Source organism: Calidris pugnax, unplaced genomic scaffold, assembly GCF_001431845.1.
Source record: "Calidris pugnax isolate Ruff unplaced genomic scaffold, ASM143184v1 scaffold4, whole genome shotgun sequence".
Classification (NCBI taxonomy): Eukaryota; Metazoa; Chordata; class Aves; order Charadriiformes; family Scolopacidae; genus Calidris; species Calidris pugnax.
Genome location: NW_015090781.1, coordinates 4,533,801 through 4,549,105, shown reverse-complemented (window position 1 = coordinate 4,549,105; position 15,305 = coordinate 4,533,801). Strand labels below are relative to the sequence as shown.

Genomic DNA, 15,305 nt, shown 5'->3' with positions numbered 1-15,305 from the left:
CTGCGGACTTTTTTTGTATAAACCCAGATTGTTTGTTTCCCTTTTTGTGCCAGAGGCAAGAAGCTTGTGCAGGTCAGAATGGCCTTGCTTTGGAGTGTTTCTCTTTGGGTAGCACAATTAAGTAGGCACAGTGAGGGCACATTTTTGAAAGGAAGGCACCTGGCAGTGTGGAGTGAAGTCTGGGCTGTGCTCATGCCTGTGCTCTGGGAAATAAGCATATATTGGTGTCAAAGAAGCCAGGACAGGTTGTGAGCAGAGCAGAATTCCTACAGCACGTCCAAGCTTTGGTTGGGCATCCAACCTGCTTCCCTGACATTGCCATCATTTCAACGAGTCTACAAAATGAGCAGATTTGGAAGCGTGGTTTCGTTGATTTGATTCTGACTGTGTTGGTTTTGGTAGAATAACTGTAAAGGGAACAGCTTTTAAAGCAGAATGAGAAGGTCAGGTTTTGAGACTGTGGGGTAAAAGAGAAGTAAGAGGCCATTTTTTAACCAGTTCTATTAGTCCCAGGACAGTGATACCTGAAAGGATTCATTAAGAGGACGGGGCACCCTAAGAGACATTTAACATTATGGGAACCATGGCATTTGCTTTTAACATCGTCAATGTCATGGTCTGGAGGCATCCACTGAGTCCCAGATTATTTGTGATCAAATGGTTCCACTGACATTAAATACTATTAATCGCGTCACCTTCTGATGCTTCTTTCTCCTAATGGAGTGTCTCACAGCAGGAGCCTTGTTAATGGAGGGAGGAAGGAGCTGAAAGGATGTGCTGTGAGAGTGTAACAGCACTCTGACATGAGAACTAGAAGGGCATTATGGAGGAATAAAAGATGCCCGCTTTCATTTTTCCATTAATATATATCTTTGTGGCTATTCCCCTCCTCTTTGAAAAGTGTCTTTAATAAACTTCATTACCATTGCACACAATAAAAGGGGATTGAATGTCCCATCTGGGACTGGCTTAGCATCCTTGCCAGTGTGGTGCTGCAGTCTGGTGGAACAGGGGGTGCAGGAGACACCCTGCGGTGTCGGGCTTGTGTGAAAAGCACAGATCTAAGCACACTTTGTAAAACTGGGCAGCTATTACCATCCTGCTTCTCAGTGGTGAACAGAGAGGAGACAGTGTGCACAAGAACAGCAGGGCTAGACCTCTCCTGGTTCCTAGTGCCATTAAGGTCTGCAAGTTCCCTGGTTTTGTGGGTGCCAGGGGTGTGCTACGACCCCTGAGCTTATCTTAAAGCCATGGGGTTGCCCTGTCTTGTGCTGCCTGCACCGTTTGAGAGTCATCCCGCTTCACAAGTTCCTGCTTGTTGCTCAGAGATGATTGCAGGTGGCTTCTCTGATTCGACAGCACTATTGCTTTGCCACAGACATAGCCCACAGCTATGTCTTTGTGAATCCTGATAGGAGCTGGTGAAATGAGTCAGTTCCTGGCAGAAAATGGAAATCCAGCTCAGTCAGCCTGCTGGAGCCTGGGCTGGCTTTTCCAGTTGAGAGGCAAACACACATGCAACAGAGATCGAAATGTACCATGTGCTGGGGCTGGGCTGTGACCACAAAGATGTGGTTTGAGCTCTTGTAATTTTTTCTTGAATTGGTATCAGAGCAAGATGTTCCCCTTTCTCAAGGGAAGGCAAAGGTGCAGAAGATGCATTCACTCCATGGTGGTGCTGGCCTCTTCCAGCATCCATTACCAGCACCGCTTCCCAGTAGCAGAAAGGAAGTGGGGTTCCAGGGCTACAAAGCCACAGGAAAGCCACTTCCAAACACAAAGCTGTGTTCCCTGCCAAAAACACAGGCAATGCCAATAGCGCTGACGCCTAGACAACAGCTTCCAGTATCTGTTTTTAGGGAAGGAGCTTGAAAGATGCTTCCACTGTTGATGCAATAAGGCAGAGTAGCAGCGAGGTATTGCCTTTCCTTGGAGTGAATGGCCAGAAATCCTTAGATTGTGGGGCACTGCCATCCTGCTGGAGGAGGAGCTCTCCTAATGCCTGTAGCTCCAGTCTTGCATATGCCTTGGAATCAACACCCTGGATAATGCCTTGGACATCCCCAGAGTTAGCAAGCTGTATTTGCAAGCAAGCAAGTACAGCAAACTGTAAGGGTTGGGTAATATCCGGCCTCCAAGGTTGTGTAAGGACTTGCATGTGGCCTCAGGAGCCCCGTTTACATGACTGCTTGGATGAGCTCAGGGTCTGAGGGGCAGAGGGTGAGGGCTGTGGGCACTGTGGGCGTTCTCTGCAAAGTTCAGCTGAGTCTGTGATAGGAGGCTGAAGTGGCTTGACTACTAGTGTCCTTCTACACTCAAATTGTTCCTGTCCAGCTCTGGGAATAGCTGAGTGAGCTGCTGAAAGACAGAACTGAATCTGAACTTCAGGTATTCCTGCAGATTCTCTGCTGCATCCTGCCTTCTGTCGTTATTCATACACGGACAGTACAAGTGTAATGTCAAGGGGGCTACTTGATAGACACTTTGCAGAAGGGTAAGTGGAATCAGGAGGACCAAACTCAAAAAGTAGCTGAACTGGAGAGCACGATCTTGGATTCTGCCTCTAAAACTTGAATGCTCTAAAACTTGGAAGGAATTTTACCCAAAGTTTTTATTTTTTTAGACTCAGCCTGTTAAACATATAGGTTTTGGTACAGCTGGGCCTTCAGTTTTAAGGAGGAGTCTTCAAATGCAGTGGAGAGTTTTGGCCTATTATCACCTTGTGCGTAAAAGAAAATCTCTTTCTTCACATTACTTGCGGTTGCATAAGATGAAATGTTATCTTAGGGAGACCAGGAGTGAGTAACTGTATATTTCACTGTATATAACACTTCTGACAGAAGTGTTTTCTCTTCCAGCTGATGTTTCCTTTCCACAATCACAACATTTGTTTGTGGTATTCCTGCCTTGGCAGACAGTCATTCTGCAAGAGACTATAATTTTGACTAGAGAGGGATCCAAGTCAGGAAGAAGAGCATACACAGCATTCACAGCAGTGATTCCAATACTGTGCAGACTGACCTGAGCTGGCATTAAATTAGATCAGATTCCAACGCTGTAGACAGGGTCCTCAAAGTGTCTCTGGTCAGCCTGTAAAGCAAGATAAAGCACTTCCTACCTTGAAGTTCCTTGCTGGTGAAAATAGCTAGTTTAAAGGTACCTCCAGGTGTTTCTCTGCTTCACTAAGGTCAGTGCTGTGGCTTTAGCATCACGGTACCTTGAGAATGCCCAGTATTGCTGTCAACAGTGCTAGAGTGTCTCTGCTTAGGTTTTTCTGGCAGCACTGGCACGGTGTAGGTAGCTGGTTCCTGTACCTGCCTGCATTTCTAATCCTGTGCTGTTGAGTCCTGCCCGGAGCAGATGTGTGGGAGTGGTGTTTGGATCCTGTGGTTTTGATCAAGCCTTTATAGGGGCCCAGCTGAAGACCGTAGTGTGGTGCCACAGCATCTGGATATAAATCCAGGTCTAAACTTCTCCAGCACTGAGTGGATTTGCTTCATTTACCCCTATCTCACCTGTTGTTGGCTTTACAACCTCTGCCATGTTTCAACTCTGTTGCATTGTGCAGCATCCAGTTTTGTAGGCAAGTGATGCTGGCTCTATTGATAACACTCACATGACTCTGGAAAGGCACCGTAAACTCCCTGGCACAGATGTCTTCCAGGCAGTGTAGATCCCAGCTGAAGGGAGGCATCTGGTGGGACTGTTGGTGGCTGTTGTCATCTCCTGCTATTCACAGAGCTCTGAGTGCAGTCTCTCTGCTTTCCCTGCAGGTGGCAATGGTATGGATTCTGTAACAAAGAAAACGCGGCAAGATGGATCAGAAGTTACTGAAAGACGTAAGAAGGACTTTTTTTTATTTTTATGTCATCGGTTTAGGTGACACACCACAAATCCCAGAAGCAGGTGCCCAGTTTTGTAAGGGATTGAATGCTGACCAGAAGTCCAGAACGGAATTCCCCACCTGTCCCTGGTCTCTCTCTTAGAGTCAGAATATGGGAATAGAATGGGCCAAGATCAGACATTTAGAGATATGTGACATGACCTGGTTGTTTAGCCACAGATGACTGCCCTGTGGTAACATTTCTAGGCAGAAGTGCAAACATTTGGATTCTCCTCCTAACTCTTATATCAATGCCCTGCATGGCCTGGAAAATGTTCTTTAGATCTCTGCTTTGGCTGTGTGTAAAACAGAGGATAAGTTTCCTGCTGGCATTATAGGAATCAGCTAGTGGAAAACTAGTGAGGGGTCTGACCATGGCCTGTGCTGTTACAGCAATGGCTGTGGTTCAGAAGTGACCAGAAATAATAATACTTCCATGTTTTACAGGGATCTTGACCTGAGCTGGCATTAAATTAGATCAGATTCCAACGCTGTAGACAGGGTCCTCAAAGTGTCTCTGGTCAGCCTGTAAAGCAAGATAAAGCACTTCCTACCTTGAAGTTCCTTGCTGGTGAAAATAGCTAGTTTAAAGGTACCTCCAGGTGTTTCTCTGCTTCACTAAGGTCAGTGCTGTGGCTTTAGCATCACGGTACCTTGAGAATGCCCAGTATTGCTGTCAACAGTGCTAGAGTGTCTCTGCTTAGGTTTTTCTGGCAGCACTGGCACGGTGTAGGTAGCTGGTTCCTGTACCTGCCTGCATTTCTAATCCTGTGCTGTTGAGTCCTGCCCGGAGCAGATGTGTGGGAGTGGTGTTTGGATCCTGTGGTTTTGATCAAGCCTTTATAGGGGCCCAGCTGAAGACCGTAGTGTGGTGCCACAGCATCTGGATATAAATCCAGGTCTAAACTTCTCCAGCACTGAGTGGATTTGCTTCATTTACCCCTATCTCACCTGTTGTTGGCTTTACAACCTCTGCCATGTTTCAACTCTGTTGCATTGTGCAGCATCCAGTTTTGTAGGCAAGTGATGCTGGCTCTATTGATAACACTCACATGACTCTGGAAAGGCACCGTAAACTCCCTGGCACAGATGTCTTCCAGGCAGTGTAGATCCCAGCTGAAGGGAGGCATCTGGTGGGACTGTTGGTGGCTGTTGTCATCTCCTGCTATTCACAGAGCTCTGAGTGCAGTCTCTCTGCTTTCCCTGCAGGTGGCAATGGTATGGATTCTGTAACAAAGAAAACGCGGCAAGATGGATCAGAAGTTACTGAAAGACGTAAGAAGGACTTTTTTTTATTTTTATGTCATCGGTTTAGGTGACACACCACAAATCCCAGAAGCAGGTGCCCAGTTTTGTAAGGGATTGAATGCTGACCAGAAGTCCAGAACGGAATTCCCCACCTGTCCCTGGTCTCTCTCTTAGAGTCAGAATATGGGAATAGAATGGGCCAAGATCAGACATTTAGAGATATGTGACATGACCTGGTTGTTTAGCCACAGATGACTGCCCTGTGGTAACATTTCTAGGCAGAAGTGCAAACATTTGGATTCTCCTCCTAACTCTTATATCAATGCCCTGCATGGCCTGGAAAATGTTCTTTAGATCTCTGCTTTGGCTGTGTGTAAAACAGAGGATAAGTTTCCTGCTGGCATTATAGGAATCAGCTAGTGGAAAACTAGTGAGGGGTCTGACCATGGCCTGTGCTGTTACAGCAATGGCTGTGGTTCAGAAGTGACCAGAAATAATAATACTTCCATGTTTTACAGGGATCTTGTAAAAAAAAAAAAAAAGTTTTTCATGGCAGTGATGTTCTTAGTTACTGTAGAGTTAGAAATGCCTGGAAACAAACACACAGCACTGTGTGCTGATGAGACTGTAGCCCCCAGGCAGTGTGATCTTAAGGGACTTTTCTTTAAATGAGTCGATCTTTGAATGAGTCATGTTTTTTCATGAAAATTAAGTAGAACATTTATCTTGTTTGGCTATATTAACATGCCATTACTTCTGCACCCTTTTCTTTCCTCAGTTATTACAGAGACTGTAACCACAAGATTGACGTCCTTACCACCCAGTAAGTAATTGTCAGTCAGTGTTCTGTGCCCCTCCATGCTATTTGACTGAATTATTTCCATAAATCTCTGGGTGCGGGAGGTCTTGGTGCAGAAAGACTTGCACCCAAAGGGAAGCCATTTTCAGAAATGCCTCTTCCAAAATACTTGTTAGTGGAGAGAAGGAGCAGTATGTGGGGAGCTGGCTGGGTATCGTCAGAAACAAAGTCACAGTGTCCACTAAGACTGGTAGACCAGACTCTCCAAGGCCTTACGCCAGATATAGGGTCTCCAGTGGTGACTGTCTCTTGGGGACAAGGGTCTGCAGCCTCTACTGCTGAGGCTGTAGGGTATTGCCCTGTCATTTTACCCAGTTGACAACAGTGAGTTAATCTTTTTGGGTAATAGATGTCACAGGTGATTTCTACCTCTATAGGAAAGTCCAAATATCAAGTAGGGAAGAATCCTCCATGCTCTTTATACCACCGTAATCTTGATTAGCTTGCTGCAGCTGGGTTGGAAAGGAATTGCCCTATCATCTCATTTATGATGAGGGTTACCAGGAGTATCCTTCAGTCCATGTCTGGAGCAAAGCTTGAATACAAACCTGCTGGGTCTGCAGTGTGAATGCTTGTCTGCTCTGCCAAGACACTTCTCTGCAGTTCTGATATCTCACCAGACATGAAGCTGTACTTGTAATTGAGTGTGAGGACGGTCTTGCCGTGTCCTTGCTCTTCTCATCTTTTACCCTGAGAGAATGTCTCATTTTGTGCTTGTCTCTTCCAGAAGGAGGCAGCAGCAGCGGGCTCAAAACATCCCACACTGGAGGAAGCGGAGTGGAAAAGAGGTCTTACACCCATGGCAGCAGCTATGTGACTTCAAGTAAGGAATGAGGACGTTGCACAGTGTGGAAACAGAGAGCAAAGGCAGCATTGAATGGTCTGAGCAGAGATTCAGGGCAGGGAAGTAGGGTGAGCCAGAGATAAGGAAAACAGGATTTATGTAAGTAGAAGTGGCAAATACTCAAAGCAAAGGTATTCCTTCCCTAAAGTTGGGTGTGAGGATGCGTGAGTAAATAGCAAAATTCCCATTTTCCATAGGGAAAACTTGATTTCAGCAGAAGAACAACAAAAATGCCATTCCCACTGTTGTTAAGAAATCATTGGGAAATGAAATTTCCCTTCTTTCAGGATTTCCCAATCACAGTCTTGTGGATTAGATAGAACACTATTAAAGAATTTCCTAGAAAATATTTATTGTGTGTGCCTGTCCATGGCTTTAGCAGTCCGAACAGTCTGACAGATTTTCTGGATGTACTAAATCAGTATGTGCTGTCTATTCCATTAAAACAGGGTTCTTCTATATCAGCACTTTTTGCCCAGCAGTTAGATTGTCACAGCAAAGGTTTCTGAAGAATAAGCTTCCTAGCCAGTTTTCTGGCAAACTCTTCTCCCTGTCCCCAGTGGGACAGACGGTATAAGTATCCCTGCAGAAAACATTCTCCATGCTCCAAAAGAGCACAAAAAACCAAAGGGAGTGAAGTGCAGTTTGGAAGCTCAACAGGAGAATTAGCCATGCCCACTAGATCTGGCAGACAGCGCCATGCCAATTAAAGGCCAGAGCGTGGAATCGCTTTGCCTCAGGGCAGATGTGAAGTAACTCCAGTGAAGATGTAAGTTTAATTGTCTAGACTGGCACCAGTCTGAGAACTGAACCCAGCCCTGCAGACGACTCTGCAGGGTTGCCATCTTCCTTGTTATTTCTTTTCAGCGTGTGGAGGAAGAGGAAAGAATCTGAACTTCAGAGATAATGAGTTCTTGGAGTTTTACAGAGCATTTTCTAGTCTCTGCTTTCCCACTCTGCTTGCAGAATGCTTCCAACAGAGGCCTACTTGTCACAGTAGTTCCTTCTGCTGAATTAAGTGCAAAAAGTTATGGAACAAAATGGCTCCTTGTAGAGGGGAATGTCAGCGAGAAAACACTTGGTTGAGATCAGAAGGGCAAGCTCTTTTTGGAGTGGTGGGTAAACAATACTCAGTCTGATCCAGCTGATCAGCGTGGATATGTTGCACTTTATCACAGGGCTCCCTTCTGCTGTGCACTGGTCATACTCCAGCATGAGATTTCATTTAGGAGTATGAACACATTAGTTATGGCTGATCAGTTCTTTTTCCACAGCACTGATGTGAATTAGGAAGGGAAATTCTTTCCTCTGTCTAAATATAACAGCCACTCAGAGTCTCCGGGCTGCCTTGGGCCTGACACACACCTCAGTCACTTCTCCAGGAAACAGACTGACTAAGGCATGACTAAGGGAGAGTGTGCATACCTGCTTTGGAAGGGAAATGGACTCATCCCTGCTTTCCCTCATCTCATGAACTGCATCCTTTCTTCAGCACTTTGAGTTTGGCTTAACAATTTCCCAGTTTATGTGGCTTCTTTCATATAACACTTGAGTTTACAGGTGGATCCGTATCCAAAACAAAACCCAGCACCACCCAGAGCCAGATATAGTCCTGCTCAGGGGGGATGGCTCATCCCCCTAGACCAAAATCTGCTGGCATATATATCATTGGCAAGATTTTTTTTGAAACCACAAAGATAACTAATACTCCTCTCTGCGTTGAATGTTGAGTACAGTCAAAGTTAGACCCAAATGTCATTCTTGCCCATCTCTGGTTGTGAGGTATCAATGCAAATTTGTCCAGCTCAGAAGACAGTAGCCTAAAGCACCCATGGCACCCAGGGTGTACATCCAGAGCACATGTTCAATTTCCTGATGGCATTTTATTTTACCTATAGGTGGAAGTGGCAGATTGAATTCATCATCATCCGCCGGGTACAGACAAACCCAGTCTCCCAGCTCTACTCTCACCAAATCACCCGGCTCAACATTTGAAAGAAAAACATATGTCAACCGCCATGCAACGTATGAAGGTACCACAGCACTTGTGATAGAAAGGAGGCAATGTGTAGTGTGCACTCTGAGGTCACAGTAATGCAGGATTGTCCCAAATGGCACAAGAATTCCACTGTGGTTTTGCTAGGAAGTAGGAAATAAGACATCAGGGACACATTTTAATGTTTAAGTCCTATTTATAGTAACACTCATTCCTGAAAGGAGTTGCAATGTACTTTTGTTGAAAGACGTGAGCAGCTCTTTTATGTAATCCTGAATTGCTTTATTTTAATGGAGTTTGTTACCCACTGGGATTAGACAGTTACCAGGAAGACATGTTTCGAAAGCTTTTAATGATCTTGTGCAAAACACCTTTCTATTCTTTTCAGGGAGCTCCAGTGCCAACTCTTCTCCTGAGTTCCCCAGAAAAGAGTTTGGTATGTTCTTTTTAAAGCCGTTCCTCTGAGCATTAGGGGGAGGTCATGTGAGTTGGTGACTATGGTGGCTTTTTGCACATTGCTGTGTCTTGCTCTACCTATGTTGCCTCTGCACTGGGCAGCCAGTGCAGCTCCATGAGTTTGGAGGAGTCATTTGGGATGTACATTAACAGCTGACAGCAGGGTCTGTAGCTGATACATATGCAAACAGAGGGTGCATACATCTGCTACACTCAACTGCTCTTGTGGTGCTCCCCACATGACATAGGACATGGACAGGAGAACATGGACATGGGATGCTTCGTAACATTCCTCCCACTGCCCCTCTCCCCACCGTAGCTGGGAGAACAGCTTCAAGCAAGAAAGCCCAGACCCTCAGGATCTTGAGCCATTGCTGGATATACTTTTCCAGTAGCTCTTTTCTAGGCTTCAACATATTTATATGGAAAAATGAACTGGCTATCAAGTGATACATTTAAACTGAACACTGTCAGTAGGTATGAGCTTGCCCTGCCCCAACTCTGAACCACCAATTTTACTCAGTGCAGAAAGTGAAACAATATGATCAGGCTGTCTTTCTGGCTCAGAGAGGAGGCAGGGTTTCATAGTGTCCAGCCTTGGCCAGTGGGGTGAGCAGGCCCGTTAGCTTCCTTTTGGCCTATTGAAATGGAAGATCACCATCTATGAACAACATTAATGTGAACAAAAAGAAACAGCAGCTGGTCCAGAAATGCTAAAGGTGCTATTTATTCTTTAAGATACCTTATGGTCTAGAGGAGACCTGGTAAAAACTCTGAGGGTTCAATTCCCCCAGCTGTGCCCCCAGTAAAGAAGGTTACTGTCTGAATCTGAGCACTCTTGAGCAAGATCTATTTGTGTTCATTTTCAGAGATGACACAAGCAGTAGAAACTAATATTGCTTTTCTCTCATTGCTGTTCACAGCATCTGCCTCCACGAGAGGGAGAAGCCAAAGTCGAGGTGAGTGATACTGTTCTTTTAGAAGCCTCCTTTGTTTTCTTCAGTATGATTGAGAGTATGTTAAGTGGACCTGTTCCTTTGCTGGAATCAACCAGTTTAAGTGTGGAGCAGTCAGATGAGTTACGTGATTTACACCACTGCAGATGTGAACCATTTATCTACAAGCAATTGCTTAAACAAGCTCTGTAAAAATTGACCCCAGTGAAGGTGATGGTCGTTTGGACTGTGTCAGAAAGGAGGATCTGCTTGGGAACCTGGATATTCTGGGGGCATAAGACATAGCCTTCCATCTTACCTGTTCACTACTCAGTCCACCCATGGTCTGTGACCTGCCTCTGACATATTTACAGTGATTGAATTCACATTCCTCCTACTGCGATCTGTCTAACAAACCATAAGGGCATACCCTGAAATGATCTCATGCTGGTAGTAAGGAGATGGTGAGGAAATGATGGACTTGCTGTGCTCTGTTTAGCCAGATCACTGTAAAGCTCTGCATTGTTTGAATCATTCAGCTCTTCTAATAATTTATTAACAGTGTTGGGGAAAGCAGGATTATATTGCTCTGTAAGAGTAATACCTGTTCCCAGTTGCTTGAAGAGGAAACTATAATGTCACTTTATCCAAGTTACTTTTAGCAGTGGATATGAATCAAAGTATGCTCTTGCACACTACTCCTGGAGAGTGTCACAGTTACCAATTATTCTACCTCAGATCTTCACAGTCTCCTCTGGCACACTGCATACCTGAGCTCCCAACAGAAATAGGCCATACATAATAAAACAGACACCAGAGGATCAGCTCCAGCTTCTCATATTACTTCAGAAAATAATTCCAATCCATCAGCTTCTCCACATGAACACCAAAGCTAATGTTTCTTTCATAGTGCGTGCACTGTCAGATTTCATCTTGAGCAGCATGTATCACATGGCCTGGCTGGCCCTGGCCAGTTTGCCTGTGGGTTGCCCCAGCCAAATCCCATTAACTCTGTAGTCTCTTTTGCTGGACAGTAGAAGACAGTAATAAAATCGAGTACCTGGTGAGAATGTTGGCTTAAAACTGGCCTGTTTACATTCAGTGAGACAAAAGAGAAGTCAGCAGGTTGTAAGAGACTAAATCTTACAGCCCGTTGTAGAGATGACGGTGTGAATTTTACCCAAGAAGTGGTAGGGAATTTGTGTATTTAGTAAGCTTCTTTTGACTCTCTAGGGTTTTGTCCAGAAGGACAATAATAATTGTTATGAGTGGGAATATCAATGTGATTGAGGACTGCATGATTAGGCCTTCTGTATGCCTGGCAGTAACAATCCCACTGACTTCAACAGAGGCCCTCAATGAGTAAAATATAGCTCTCTGGAATTAAAAGTAGCCAAATGTGACCTCAGAACAAGAAGTCACCCAAACCAATTTACAGCCAGTTCACATGGGCCATGAGTGCTGCTCTGATCAAGCAGCAAGATGGAAAACAGACAAGAAGAAAGAAGGAATTCACTTCAGCCTAAGGATTCATTCCCAGCCCGGGGCACAAATGCATCTCACTCCATATTCATGATCTGCTTTTTTCTCTTCCCAGAGAGTGAAATACGAGTCCGACTGCAGAGCGCCTCTCCCTCTGGCAGATGTAAGTGCCATGGCTTTTATTCCAGGGGGGATCAGGTATAAGAGAGGGTGTTGCTGCTCTGGGTGTGTCTGCAGTATCTCTAGGACCCAGTCTTCATGGTGACAGATAGCAGCATGTCACTCATTTTTTCCTGTTAAGAACGCTCATTTGTCTCCCCTTTCTGAACATGGAAGCGTGCTGTGGGTTAGGTGGTGGTCTTGCAAGGATGTAGTTGTACTTAGTCCCAGAAATGAGGCCCTGAAGCTTTGTTATTAAGTAAGTGGCACCCCCAGAAGGCACTCCCAGTAAGTACCACTTCATAAATGGCCACAGGTAAATTCCACTGGATGGTTTAGCCAGGGCAGGGTTACAGATGAATGAAACAACGGCTTTTGGGTGAGTCTGGACACTTGCTTTTCCTGCCAGGGACAGAGTTGGATGATGTGAAACGTTTGCTGAAAGGAAGCCGATCAGCCAGCTGCAGCCCTACTCGATCACCGTCAAGTACGCTCCCGATCCCGAAAAAGGCTGTGGTGGAGACCAAGATGGTCACTGAGAGCTCCCAGTCAGGTACTTGGCAGAGGACGGTTAGCAATGCTGGAGCCATTCCAAATGTGATTTACCATAAGAACACCCAGTTGCTAAGAACATCCAAGTAATAATACATGGTCTCTGTCCCAGACAGTGGTGGCAATAGAAAAAAAGGGTCAGAATGCTGGAGGGTTGTCCAGATGTTGTCCTAACAAGAGCCATCTTGGGTAGATTTCTAGTGACTTGTCGAATTTCCATAAAAATAAGCCAGTCCCTGCTGCCACCAGCTTTAATTCAGAGGTGCTTCTGGCAGAGAAAAGAGCTCTAAGCAAACATGTCTCAGATTGATTTGATCTCTTATCTCCAAGATGGAGATAGCTCTGAAGACAACATTTGGGTCAGTGTTTGATTTATTGGCACACCACATTGTTCAGAGATCACTAAAACTTAATAATTATAGAAGTAGTACTTAAAATACTATAACCAGCCTGTCTTATTTATAAGCCTTACCACAGTGCTTGAGGCAGTGGTATTCACATTCATTCCACTGTCCTCCACCAGTATCTAGGAACAAACAATACCTTTTTTCTTCCACATGGCTCAAATCCTGTCTGAAACTGGGAATTGGAGTCCAATCCACTAGTGAACCAATCAAAGCCACGTGTGGGAAGCAGAAGTCATATGTCCCATGGCCCAGGATGGGTTATTAACAGAATGGCAGACCAAAGTGTTTTATTGTGGTATCATAGCATCTACAAGCAATGAAATCTCTTTGAGGTGTTTTGTGAATGGCCATGCTATCAAGTCAATCTTTATTCCATTGGCTAAAATTCAGGGGGGCTGTAATCAGATGGCATTTGGGATCAGTTATACCATGTTAACCTGGAGCCATTGTGTTGACTCCACAGGGGTAATTGAAATTTAAGGCAGATGAAGTTGGTTGCCATGCAAACCCACAACATATGTTAAGCCACAAGCCTGCTCTCCTTGAAAACCACTTCTGTTTGTTTGCTTTTTTTATAGTGTCGGGGACATACGATACAACTATCCTGAATACTGCCCTCCCTTCGTACATGTGGTCCTCCACTCTGCCTGCTGGGTCTTCCCTCGGTGGATACCATAACAGCTCGTCCTTGATCAATGCTATGTCTCACTCTGCAGGATCAGGTATGCTCCCTGCACCGTCCAGTCTTGAAGGAAGTAACTCCATACTGAAACTGGGTCAAGAGCAGTGCTTCTTTTTTTGCACAGCGAGAAGAAATAAAATGATGGAAGAATCAAGGTGGCAGGGGATATACTTGAATTTTCTCTGGTTTTCTGTAACTTAGTACTCTCTGCTTCTACACACTGACTGTATTTGAAAGTCCTTTGTGGGATTCTATTATTTATTATCAATATTCTCTATTGTGAGAACGACTGGGCCTAACCCTTCTAACCCTTCAGTCCTCATACACTAAAGATATAAGTGTTGAGTGTGCTTATACCTTTTAAGGCCAGTTCTAAATGTCAAGGATGCTGCATTTCCCAGCTGCAGAGAAAAGTCACAGGAAGCTTTATGATAACATACTATTAAAAGTTTTGCTTTCTGACACTGTGTTGTGATTGCAACTTGTCTGATGTAGGATTTTGTCCTCTTTGTCAGTTCAGTAAAAGAGTTGTTTGGTGTCAGAATTTTTGAGATTTTTCCTCTGTACAATTATTGTGCATTTTCACTAACTGCATTTCTAAGTGACTCTGACTCTTAAGTCCTGTGACTGTGCCACTGACCTTCGGGGGCTTGATTTTTGATTCCAGAGAAGTAATAACATTTCCCTTCCTCTTTTTGCAGTTTTTGGTGTTCCAAATAACCTGGCTCCCAGTAATCATAATCTGAATGCGGGCCTGAGCACTTCCTCTACAGGTCAGATTTTTCTCTTCTTCCCTTCACACTTTCACAACACCACACTCCTGGCAGACACGTACAATAAAAAAATACATATATCACTCTCTTTCTCTTCTGGTCCTCATCTCAGTGTCAGCAGCTTGTCCACACACCCCAGTAATTCTTTGGTTACGGTGGATTTATTCTGAGTCAGCCCTGTATAGCTGTGTTAGCTATAGGTGTTAGCTCCTTCCTTTTGTGTCTGGGAGGCAGGGAAAACTACAGATGATCTTAAAGGTCCCTTCCAACCTAGACAATTCTGCGATTCTATGATAATTTGTCTTTTGAAAGACACTTATTAGGCCAGCCTGTTTCTTCCCTAGAACATCTCAGGGTAATGACTTAAAAAATAAACTGATGTGTCCTAATATGAGAAGACCCACTGCTCCTCTGTCAGTTTTCCCTGTAATTTCCCTTTTCTTCAGCTGGCTCACTTTTGGCAATCTCTCTTCAATGTCACTAAACCACTTCTCTTTCTTTCTCAGTCACACTATGTCTACACAGCAGAGTGCCATCGTGCAGGGTCTCTGACTGAGCCTGTAGACAGAGCACGGTGTACAAGAGCAGCCTGCTCACTGCATTACTATTGCCACACTAATTCTGGCACCAAAGGTGCTACCCTCAAAGCTGTTTGCTTCTCTCTGGACAGTACTTTGACACATACTGTGTGCAGTTGTCTCGTTAAATTTCCCTTAGTCAGACCAAGCCAGTTTTCTGAATTTCCCTTTTTCCCAAGTGCCTCACCTGCAGGAATGTCCATGCAGCCATGAGAGTGGCCTCGCAATCTAACTTGAGATTATGTTTTAAAATGATCACCATTATTGTCCTGGGCCAACAGGAACTTACAGAGCAAAATGATTGAAGGAAAAAAACATTTTATAGGGAAGATCTTTGAACAGAAATGCATAAGCCTGTGATGCCTCCAGATAACAGGAGAAATTTCTTGGGAGAGGTTGTCATTATGGTCATTGGTTTAGTTTTGTTTTTAGCTAGAACACCATCTGTACT

At 44.7% G+C, this 15,305-nt stretch overlaps 1 protein-coding gene across 1 annotated transcript in view; it reads left to right on the top strand.

The window, feature by feature from the left end:
* Nucleotides 1-5,103: 5,103 nt before the first annotated feature.
* The window catches only part of COL17A1 (collagen, type XVII, alpha 1), a 36,316-nt gene continuing 26,114 nt past the window's right edge, over nucleotides 5,104-15,305 (top strand). The window contains exons 1-10 of the mRNA XM_014958138.1: nucleotides 5,104-5,158; nucleotides 5,910-5,954; nucleotides 6,718-6,813; nucleotides 8,733-8,867; nucleotides 9,219-9,266; nucleotides 10,210-10,245; nucleotides 11,819-11,866; nucleotides 12,272-12,415; nucleotides 13,400-13,543; nucleotides 14,205-14,276. Of these exons, the coding sequence (XP_014813624.1) occupies nucleotides 5,104-5,158; nucleotides 5,910-5,954; nucleotides 6,718-6,813; nucleotides 8,733-8,867; nucleotides 9,219-9,266; nucleotides 10,210-10,245; nucleotides 11,819-11,866; nucleotides 12,272-12,415; nucleotides 13,400-13,543; nucleotides 14,205-14,276 (823 nt within the window). The remainder of the gene's footprint in view (nucleotides 5,159-5,909; nucleotides 5,955-6,717; nucleotides 6,814-8,732; nucleotides 8,868-9,218; nucleotides 9,267-10,209; nucleotides 10,246-11,818; nucleotides 11,867-12,271; nucleotides 12,416-13,399; nucleotides 13,544-14,204; nucleotides 14,277-15,305) is intronic.